Source organism: Anopheles arabiensis, chromosome 2 (assembly GCF_016920715.1).
Source record: "Anopheles arabiensis isolate DONGOLA chromosome 2, AaraD3, whole genome shotgun sequence".
Classification (NCBI taxonomy): Eukaryota; Metazoa; Arthropoda; class Insecta; order Diptera; family Culicidae; genus Anopheles; species Anopheles arabiensis.
Window position 1 is genome coordinate 76438034 of NC_053517.1, and position 11774 is coordinate 76449807.

Here is an 11774-nt window from a genome sequence, read left to right on the forward strand (position 1 = left end):
GTTTGTTATACACCAGAGTGATTGAAATCATCAACACCAATTCTGCACCTGTGTCTTAATTTTACAGGTCGGTGATGAAGTGAACGGCATGGTTATGGTCCGTTCGGCTGACAACCGCCAGGGTGTCTGTCCGGTCAAGTACTTACAGGAGGTCTGACAACCGGAAGAGGAAAAACTCGACCGGGATCGTGATAAAGATTATCGACAGCATACAGGAACTACCGGCAAGAGCACGGGGACAAGCACGACTGCAAAATCAAGCCGAAAAGAAGCAGCAGCTACTGCTGCTGCAAGTGGGCAACGGCATGAGAGCCGAGAGCCAAAGGACCAATGTCACGCCAGTGGCCATCACTATCACCGCGAGAGTCGCAACAACTTCCACAAATCGTACGATCGCAGCTGGGAGAAGTGGGAAAAGTTCCGGGAGAAAAAGATGGAAATGATGAAGGCCCACAAGTACAACGTGGAGCACCGGCTAAAGTACGACAACCAGGAGCGCATTTTGTACCGACATCACTTCAACTATTATCCAGTGAAGCGGCCACGGCCACGGAAAACTTCATTAGAGCCGAATTGGTATACGGAGAACATCTATTCGAATCAATCGATCGACAATTCGGACGGCGAGTTGGGCGTCGGGTTTGGACGGGGTGGGCCACACGGGTTGGGCGGCACTGGTGGGGGACGCGACATCAACGGTAACATGAGCATGGCCGGGCTGGAGGATGACGGTATCTTCACCATCGACGGTCACTTCGAGCGTCGGCACAACTATCCTAAATCGAACAGTTGCTGCTTCGGCGTGAACCGAATGCGGGACATCGACGAGCTGGGCGACGGGCAGGAGCGCGAGGGGTGGACTGAGCGGTGTCCCAAAATACCAAAGTCATATTCGTTCAGCACGTCGGGCAGCATGGGCGTAGGTTTTAACATGGCAAAGCTGTACAATCGTAACAGCTTCGAGATGCCAGAATTTCCGAGCCATCGTCGACGCAATGGGGAAGGTGAGCGGGCGGTGGTACGGATGTGTGATCGGGAGGGTTGCTTTAACGAGACGTGCTTCAGCAAGGATGAGAAAAACTTTTACAACAACAATAATCTACACAACAATAACGTTAACAATAACAGCATTCATAGCGCGAACAATAACACTTACCGTCATAACAACAGTAACATCATCAGCGAGTGGAACCTGCGCAATCGGAACAATCTGCGGGCCGGAGCAGGAGAAGGCGGCGATGCTATTGCACTACGGCCGCAGTACGTTATGGAGGAGGACTTTGATCTGTTCGACGATGACGACGAGGATGGCGAGAACGAGGAGGACGAAGATGAGCGTGATCGGGATGAGCACGAGGAAATAGAGAGCGATCTTAACACGCTGTATGCTGAGGATCGTCACTCCATCGCGTGCGGTGACTACGGTGGAGTGGCACGCGAACTGTACGGTCACCCATCGCGCATCGGACCAGGCCACGTAGCCGATCTGTACAGAGATCGGCAGCGGTCGAAGCAACTGCTCCACGGACGACTGGATCGCGCGTCCAAATTCGCCGACGTTGAGTATACCGACAACTATCGACGATCGTTTGAAGATTTTTTCAACCAAAACTGCTGCATCGAGCGTAACCATCGGCAGCTGCAAGACGGCGGACGGTTTCTTCTCAAGGCACCTACCACTCCAGCGAAAAACAAAAGCATGCTCGAGGTAAAACCACCCAACCGGTTCGATGACACCTCCTCGGACTCGACCGACTTGGAGCTGGAGGATTTCAACTTCGATTTTGAGAAGTACTGGGAAGAGCTGGAAAAACCGTCTCCAACCTCCCCGAGCGAGCTAGAAGAGCGCAAAACGGCGGGTCGTAGTGCGATGGCTGGAGCAGGATCGGCTGCCGCACCTTCCAAGAAGGTTAAGAATGTAAACCTGAGCCGATGCTATAACAACGGCACAGTTATCGACATCTACCACGACGATGATCCGTATCATCGTGACCATTACCACTACCGAGAGGGAGGTATCGGTAAGTCGAACAATCACAGCCATAGTCATCGCCATCGGACCAACCAGTCAGGCAGAAGTAAGCTGTCGAAACACAAAGTCTATCCGGCAGATCGTGACAAGCGGCTGTACGGAGAGCTGGTGGCAGATGCCGGCCATCATCATCAGGAGAAGAGATCAACGACAGCGGCACCGCACGAATCGACCAGTGCCAAGACGCTCGACCCAGCGGGGAATACGATCAGCGGCAACAGCAACGCGATCAGCTTCCTGAACAACATCTTTTCCATCTACAAACCGAACAAGTACTCGCCGCTGAACTGTCACGTCGAGCAGAACTATCTGAAAAACATTCCCGCCAAAAAGATGAACATTGTGGCAAGTTCGGCCGCCCGGCCGCTGGGTGCCGGCACGGATCGACATCCGGCTGCGACCGGTAGCGATCCGTCCTCGACCAAGCGCCCGCTAACGGTGCATCCCACCAAACCGTCCGTTGCGTCGATCGCTACCGCAGCGCGACGCAATGCCGCCCGGCCCGAGTCCACCAAGGACCCGCAGGCACGGTTCCAGATCATACCGGAGAAAACGGGCGTCAAAATATCGCCCCTCTACCGGCTCGACGCGCAGGACTATCGGCGGGCGCGCTATAAATTGAAGAGCACTTCACGCCCCCTGTCATTCTGGTGAAAGTTGCTCGACTGTTCGTACTATTCGGATGGCCGGCTGGACGGGTTGCCAGTAGTGAAGAAGACGCGGCGACACACCAAATATCTCAAGTACTGAATTCACACACACACACTCACACAAACACCTCACATACCTGTCACAGATCACATCAGATCACCAAGCACCACACACTCACACCGTTTGCATCGAACATCTGTTGCTCTTCCCAAAGTCGTCTCCAGCAAACAACTACAGATTCCTCTAGATTCCCGCAGACAGTCCACCATCGAATGAAACGCCTGTTATTGAATGACAGAAGATGACACATTTGCAGAAGATGTGGGGATTGGTTAACGGCCAGTAAGATTCGATGGGTGATGATTCCCACCCACACCCCTCGTACCCGAATATACCAATTCCGCGTACAACCCCCAAAACCCAAACCAAAGCATAGCCGAAAGCGATTGCCATTTTAATGACCGTATCGATCCTGCATCACGTCGCACACAAGTCGCATCCGCATCATATTGTTGTCTCATCATCATTCGGTGTCTTTCGATGTTCTTTGTATCAGTGTACCATTATGTCAGTGTCCTTTAACGCCGAGGAAGTCGAGGATGTAACCACCCTCCCCTATTCCTAGTCACAAACAAGTCTCGCTCATCTGTTTCATTAGTGTAAACTCTGCCACTACTCGCAAAACAAACATACAAAATCGATTTTGATACATTTTTCTCCCGCTGTGAGGGAGTGATTTTTTATATGAGGTAAAACAAGAGGAAGAAGAGCAAGAAGAAAAAAGAAAACCAATTCGACACGACCGCATCCGCAGACCAAAACAAGCGAAATCATTACAGGCAGACTGGCACTAATGGAGGTAGCAAACACATCCTTTAAGGCAAAGTTTGATAGGAACCAATCCCTGGTCCTGTACACAAGCGCACCCACATCTTTGATATTGACATTTGCACCGCAAGGCTAGTTTGGAGAACCTGTTTTTTGGGGGAAGTTTTTGTCGAAAGAAGCCTAGGAACAAGAAAGGGATTGTCTAGTATCCAACTGGAGTACAATACAGTTCACACTTGTGTGTTTTTGGCATTCGAGTCCCCAATTGGTTGTACGATGGTATAATTTTCCTGTTACTGTTAGGTAGAGTTTCAAAAGTAAACGAACAGAGTAACATTCCGCAAAACAAAAAAAAAACAATAATACAAAAACGAACATACTACTTGCTTAACGGATCTGTATCTGCGATCACAATGTTGTACCATGTCTAACCAGACCGATTTTAACATTTGAAGCATAGAATTTTGCAAAAACCAAACACATCAAAGGGCGCAAGCCAGCAATGTAATATCTAATATCCATCGTTACCTGTACATACCCACCCGTGTTACGTTACGCTCATTAGGAAATTTTAAATATCTCAAAACCGGAACGAAATGGTTGAGCCTTTTTTCCGTGCTACTAGAATCTTTCCAAAAATATCAACTACTAATCAACCCGGCATCTGCTGCGTCACACAAGTCATTGTTGGTGTACAATGGCAAGATGGGCATACATTGTGTACATTAATACATACAGAGTCTTCATAGTCCATTGCGAACAGACACACTCAGTTGCAATAGTACATACTGGGTACACAAGCAGACATTCATACATTAAGTCATTTTTGCGCACATTTTGACGCCCTACTGTAGAGAAGATTAATCCTCTTATAGTCTAGCCCTATAATAGTCTCTGTAGCTAGTACAAGTCGACACCTTCCTAACTTTCCTCTAGGTTTCAGATAGTTCCAAATTTAGCTTAGCTTTCATTCAATCTAGCCTTAGTTTTCCGAACTTCTGGGGTAGTTTCAAAGGTTGAATTTAATACACTCTTAGCGAAAGCTCCTTTTCCCCATTCCCTTAGGCTGCACAGTAGACGGTGAAACTGTGAAATGGCTTTCGAGCGTTGCAATGCCTCCTGCTCCCACTACCACGTGTAGGAATAAAACGGACTATCCTTCGCCACCAACGCTTTGAAATGCGTTTGGACAGGGGGACAGAGAAAATCCCTTTTGTGATAGTGTTCCGAATAGGGCCCATATACACACACACCTCCGAGCCGTGCAAGTCGTGCTCTCCGTGCTCCCCCCTTTCCCATTTCGCCAAACCAACGACCACTTCCACTATATACTGGAACGATAGAATGGCATTTATCAGCGGCCAGTGCAAGATTTGCCCGAATACTACGAACGCGGTAAAAAATGTAGAAGAATTTTCTATACCACTATCATGTGCACTGGTAGCTAATCTCAAAAAGACTCCAACTTCTGAGCCAAAGACTTAATTGGCAGTTCCTACAAAGAACTGTTTGTTAATTTAGGCGCTCTTGAGTGAAGCCACTGTGCATATGCTAGTGGTAAGGAAAGTTCACTAATACAATAGTGCATTAGAAATGGTATTCTTGGTTCAGCAACTTATTCAATCGTGTTATCAAACACTAGCATATCCGATGTTGGTATTGATAAAGCGGGAGCTATTCACCTGTCGGTATCCGTCGAAGGATGTCTTAAGGGGATGTACACATAAAAGTTACGATCATTTCAAGCTGCTGATATTTTACATATGACTTCCATGTCTGTCGTCTTTACTGTGCAACTCGCACCGAGTGTCGAGTTGTGAGCGAAAGAGTTACCTCAATTGCTTCGCTCACCTGAATTAGTGCGTTGTGTACTCCTGAGCGATGAGCATTGAGCATTGCGCGATGAGCAATGAACCATCTAAATTTATTGTATTTTTTGTTAAATGGATTCAGTCAATCAAATCACATATTTTTATCTAAAAAAAATCAGAAAAAAACATAATTGAAAACTTGTTATGATGATTAATTTAAATATTTAGTTTTTCCAACTTCCATTGAATGTGTCATGATTTTAACATTATCATGATGTTCGCATCACTCACCTGCTCGCGCTCATTTCGCTCGACCAAAAGAGGTACAGAGTCTCAAAGAGAAGTCTAAACTAATTTGCAAAAGCAAATAGCAGCTATCCGTTGTTGTACATTTTGAGTTACGATTTTTTTTTTTTCACACAAAACAGTGAATCTTGTTTTGTTACAGGCTATCAATAGTAAGCAGCCTGCTGACTTGCTGACCAAACAGTAGCTTACATCAGTACAGTACAGCATTAACAAAAGGAGCTTTCGAGCGTTTCTTACATAACTCACTAGATTTAGTAGTAACAGCTATAGCAATCTAAAAGTACGATACATAGAACAAACTACATAGATACACCACAGAATCGTAGTGAAGTGCTGTAGCCAGAAGCGCTGTAGAAGCGTTTGCAATGCCGCGCAACATTGCCACCTAACGTTATCCTACTATTGTTTCAGCTGGTAGTGCAGCTGTCAGAGAGTTTCTATTAAACTGTTCACTAAAACGTACATTGCTGATTGGTAGTATTTCTAACCTCCTGCTGCACCCTACGGTAACGTTATTTTGGTGCGTTCACACCCCAGTATTTTTCCTCAACTTGTAGCTAACCTTTTGTTAACTTAGCTAAATGTGTATGAAGGTTAAATTAGAACGAATGGTTTTGGATCTACCACCTACCATGGTGTCAGTGGTGATAAGCGTACACAGCTCAACCACAGGTTTGTTTGATTTACTAGCGAATGAACGTTATGCCGCATTTCTTTCTTATGGTGCATCGCTGTAGGCGAACCGATTGTTGTTCCACCTGTTCCAGGTGTACAGCCTACGGAACGCTTTTCACAGTCGATCGATGTAGACGGAACCCTTACTTATCCGGTAGCGATCTTTAGGGGTAAAAGTGTCACCTCTGTTTATCCATTTTTTCCTCTCTTCATTCCCCTCAGATCAGATAACATTTTATTGGGAACCATTTCGTCATGGTAGAAGAAAGGAGCGTCATGAATAAAAAAAAACTCACATATGAACGGTTTGCAGATCATTTGCATCGTTTCCAGCGTAACATACCACAACACACAGTACCAGAGCTTACAGTAACCGTTTGTATCCCATACTGGGGAGGAGGCAGGTACGCTACATTTTTATTCACGTACCAGGCAACTCTCTACTTAACTATATACCGATATACGCGTAATAGGATACTCTCATGTAGAAAAACGCACCAAGCCTAAAATAAAATTAAAACAAAACACGATGCGCACTATGGACGGTGGCAACCAGTAATAATACACGCATATAAGCCCCGCCTCATTTTCCCCAAATCCATCCTCACGTCACTAGCGCACGATGATGTCACACTTAGTAGCAGAAGTAGTACACACGCAAACAGGAAGCTTCATCCGTTATTATTGTTTTGCTAGGGCATACGGGCCGTCGGTAGTAGCGCACCTACATTATTGGGTTTACAAACGATTGCTGATGCGGTTAACGGGAAAGTTGAACCATGTTTGGCCCCTCTTATACACCCAAAAACCCCCCAAGCTATACTAATGAATGTGATGTAAATTAAGTCCTTAGTATACCGTAACACAAGCAGGCACATACATACAACAGTCAACTACAAGTACCATGTACGTCTGGACAATTATATTTGGCGGTACAGTACAGTGGACGAAGCACATTTGTGTATATGTGTGCGTGTATTTAGTTCGCTATAACACTTGAATTGGAGCAGTGGAGTGAACAGATCCTTTTATCACGTTTTCACATAAACACAACATCTGGCTTCGGTCTTCGTTTATCGCGCCAGTTTTAGCAGCATGAAGATGGCGGATGCGCGTCTGGACGCAATGTTGCGTTGTTTTAGCTTTACACACACACACATACAACCTACACATTGATACATTGTTCCGATAGGTTTAAGCAAACCGTAAATTATCATTCCGTTAGCCCATACAGCTGATTTGTTTCGACCAATTTACCGAACAGTGCGCAGACAGAGATTATCGCTCTTAGTGAAGCAGCAGTAGCAGCAAGTCTATCAAACCCTTCACATTTGCCTTATCGAGAGAACATGAACGCGACAAAATGGAGCCATTTAGTAGCGAAGAGGGTGCCTCTTAGTTAACGCACGATGTGTGCAAGATGCGTGTTGCCCTATTCCCCCGATCGGAAAGCGGCCGTGGCCCCTCTTGCAGTGTCTATCTATAACACGAATTGTTACACAAACTTTGTTGAACGAATGATGATTTTAGAAAAGTGGTTTTGTTTATTCGTTTTCCATTGTGCATTGCATTGCAGCCCTATTAAACACAACAAAAACTGTATGTGATAAACTAATGGTTAGAGCATAATGTTGATGATGATTTACCGAAAAAGGATAATGGATGCAGCCCTGGCGCGATGTAAAATGTAGTTTGTAAACACACACACACACACACGTTGGTAGTCTACGAGGGTTAGAAGGAAGATAGCGTCGGCACAAAGCAAAAATAAAACACTACAACATCCCCACTACCACCGTGCTTGCACCGTGTGCCACGTGCAATGTTTTAATGTATTGTTCCCCGTCAATGATGTTTATAGCGAGAACTGGATTTGTGTGGATGTGTGTGTGGGTTGAGGAGGATCGTGTTTAGTACCCGTGCTGGAACGATTGCCTAGCCTTTCGGAATAATGCATAGTAAATGGCGGCAGTAGAGGGCGCTGTTGTAGCGGGTTGACGTAGATGTACTGTAACACAGCGTAATGCAACCCTTCCCCATTAGTAGGATGTGGTGACAGCAGCAAGAACATTTTAAATGTGGCAACCTAAAACCTAAAAAAACAACACAACACTAAAACAAAATAACATACAGCGATGTGTTACGATGTGTTATGATTGTGTGGTAGTAATTGTTAGTAGTGCGAACCTCGAAAAGGGAAAACCCCATTCTCATATGCTTCAAACATTCGCCCATGCCCATACACGTACGCACCGCATCAAATCATACGCATCAATGTACTAACACCGTTCACTTTCGAGAGAACTATACTGTAGAACTGTGCAATCATCAATCACAATCAGAGAAAAACTCCACCATAACAAAACTGGACAAAGCTGAAATAAAGAACACGAACCAAAGGATATATCTAAGAGATTATGTTACTGTTAATGCATCTGTTTCACTGTTACATATAAGTTTGCCCTATTAAGCATCCCAAATTGAAAACTGAATTTAAAGCAATTTGTCTGCCGATTCTGAGCTGATTAATTAATTCTTCCACCGTCGGCGAGCATGAAAATATGTTTCAAAAAGAGTTATAGCTTAAAGAATAACATTACAACAACTTGACAACTTTATCGCAAATGCGTGCAACCAGCTAATGATGATATATTTTGTGCATGTTGCGAAAAAATTCCCCATTATTTTAGACATATTTACATTTTGTGATGCAAGTTATCTAAAGAAGTAACACAAATACCAGTGGATGCAGCATGGTTTTGTGTGGCTAGTTTCGGAAAGTAAGTGTTCCGTTGATACAAAGAAACAGCTCACAGGATACACAGGATAGTCAAGAAACAGAAAGTTATAAAACAATCTGTATAAGTATTGAATTCTTGCGCAATATTTTAACGACAACTCAGCTCTTAGTATGAATAATTTTCAAGAAAATAGGCAAATTAAAGAACAAAAACTCTCCCACACGTGCACGTCATAAGCGTAGGGTGTGATACAATGCGCAAGGTGTGTAACTAAAGGAACATAGTTATGAAATTCCACATCTTCATATAATAACATACCCACACACAGTCAAACACACACTCTCTATCAGTATCATCTTCACCCAGGCAGAGATCATATCACGATCGTGACAGAAATAAAATTCTTTTTCCACGCCTTTTCATTGCCTTTTGTTGGTGTATTTTTTGTCTGAGAAATATGAATATCACATTAAAGATAGGCTGAACGTTTACAATTGAAGTAAAAAACAAACTGAAACAATCGACTGCTTAACCACCTTCGGATGAGCCGTACACTTCGCCATCTAAGTCAAGATATGAGCGTTATTAGATCCATTAGATCCATTTGTTCACAATTTACGTAATAATGAGGAAAAAAGTCTAAGTACATCATTAAAAAATAAGTACATTAATACAACGATATACCTCCACGTATACTGACACTAATATACCTTCATTCCTGTTAGTAAAAAGAGAGGAGCTTCTTGTGCACTTTATGCGACCATGTCCTCTCATCTTCTCTCCCATGTTGGCCTACTCACGATAGAGCACGTCGACGTTACATAGCCTGGTCAACAATCATTCTCCAGGATGCTCGGTCTCTGGCTGCAGCCTCTCATCCATGTAGACAACCGATCTCGGACCGATCGCTGTTCTCGCTGTTGTCCTACCAATGATGTCAATATCATCCGCGAAGCCAAGACTTTGAAGAGATCGGTAGAGGATCGTGCCACTGATGTCGATGTCTAGCCCCGCGCTTCGAATGATACCTTCCAGGGCGATGTTGAAGAGCAGACAGGAGAGTCCGTCACCTTACCGCAGACCCCTGTGAGATTCAAACGATTCCGACGTCAAGTTGGATGCTCTCACTTTGCACTGCAACCCGTTCATGGTGGCCTCTAACTGCCGGATCAACTTCCCAGGGAATTGGTACCGCTGCATGCTCATTCCGTTCTATGGTGCCGTGGCCGCCTTGAAGTCAATGAACAGGTGGTGCGTAGGGGTCTGGCGCTCCCGGCACTTCTGGAGCATCTGCCGTAGAGTTAAAATTGGGTCAGTGGTGGATTTACCTTCAACAAAACCCAGCTTGGTAGCTGCCGAAAAAATTTGTAGCAAGAGGCACTGGTATGTATGTGTCTCATACCTGAACAGAAAACGGGAAAATGTCAGCCTTCTGAAGCAGATATTTCACGAAGATAAAAACGTGCCGACAATTTCCCATTCTTGTTCACTTCATGGTACTGGTACTTCATGCATGGTAAGGTATGGTATTTAAACTATCATTGTGTTCCAAAAACTCCCTTCTCGGCTCATCGAAATCTACGGCCTAGACTGCCAAGACTTACTTTCACCACGAGATTCGAGTCGTTTCTTCGATTCGTTTAGTGGTACGATCCAAATGCGATTCAACAATAGCAATTACCAGGTTGCGATCACCAGGAAATGCCAGAATTATAAGCCATGAGTTTACAAGTGTCCTCATCATTTTCACACTTCCTTGATTGTTTCTTTTGGAAAGTAAACTTTATACAACGGGAATTTAAATCTACGGCACCCTTATTGGACAGGATCATTTTGGATCCAACAACAATTTCCAATGTACCTGTCCAAAAAGGGTGCCGTAGAGTCGAAATCCCGTCACAAGAAGTTCACTTCCAGAAAGAAAGTTTCGTTACGTTATGAAAACCTCGGAAGAACACTGTAAAATTTTTTATGAGATAGATCGATCATCTAGCATAGTGATCTCAAACCTGTGGTCTCTGGCGTGAACAGAGGTGGTTCGCGAAAGATTTGATTAGTGTTTGATAGTGTCAAAATTCAAAATGAATTCAGCGATCTCTTCAAGATGATTAAGATCTGGTAGATTTTCCGTTACGAATTTCCATTCGAAAATGTTTTCAACGGCCTGGATTACAACATATAGCCAGAAAAACCTTTTTCAATCTTCTCTACCATCTCGAGATGGTAGCCGTCAGTTGGAGTCACTGCTTTTTAAACATGTACCTTTGCAGTAGACAGTTACTTCTTCGTAGACAGGTATCCGAACACAAGGCTACGTGTGATCAGCAAGTTTTACATTATTCAGCGAGTTTAAATCCTAATTCAGAGAAAATATATCACATTGTTCTAGTGCCATGCCGAAATTTCAACTTCAAGATGGCTAAAACAAGAAATGGGATGACTATTAGATTCAATCAAGCACATGACTTACACACGATGTCACCTGTTAAGTAAAAATATAAACCATTAATTAGGCAAAGCAACTAAAGGATGTACTCAAGATCGCGGAAGCCAAACCCACCGCCAATAAATACGAAACAGCAAAACAACAAAAATAACCAAACCGGTCGGCAACAACAACCCCCAAAATCTCTCAAAATGTCGATCGTTTCATTTCATAAAACTTACATTGGTTTTATTATCCGAATTTTGTTCGACTTTTAATGCAAAAACGACATACTTCTACAG

At 44.2% G+C, this 11774-nt stretch overlaps 1 protein-coding gene across 1 annotated transcript in view; it reads left to right on the forward strand.

Moving 5' to 3' along the window:
• Nucleotides 1-9469, forward strand: part of LOC120897400 — a 74454-nt gene extending 64985 nt beyond the window's left edge. Inside the window, 1 exon segment of the mRNA XM_040302248.1 lies at nucleotides 68-9469. Within this exon segment, the coding sequence (XP_040158182.1) occupies nucleotides 68-2686 (2619 nt within the window). The 3' untranslated portion in view covers nucleotides 2687-9469.
• The last annotated feature ends 2305 nt before the right edge of the window (nucleotides 9470-11774 follow it).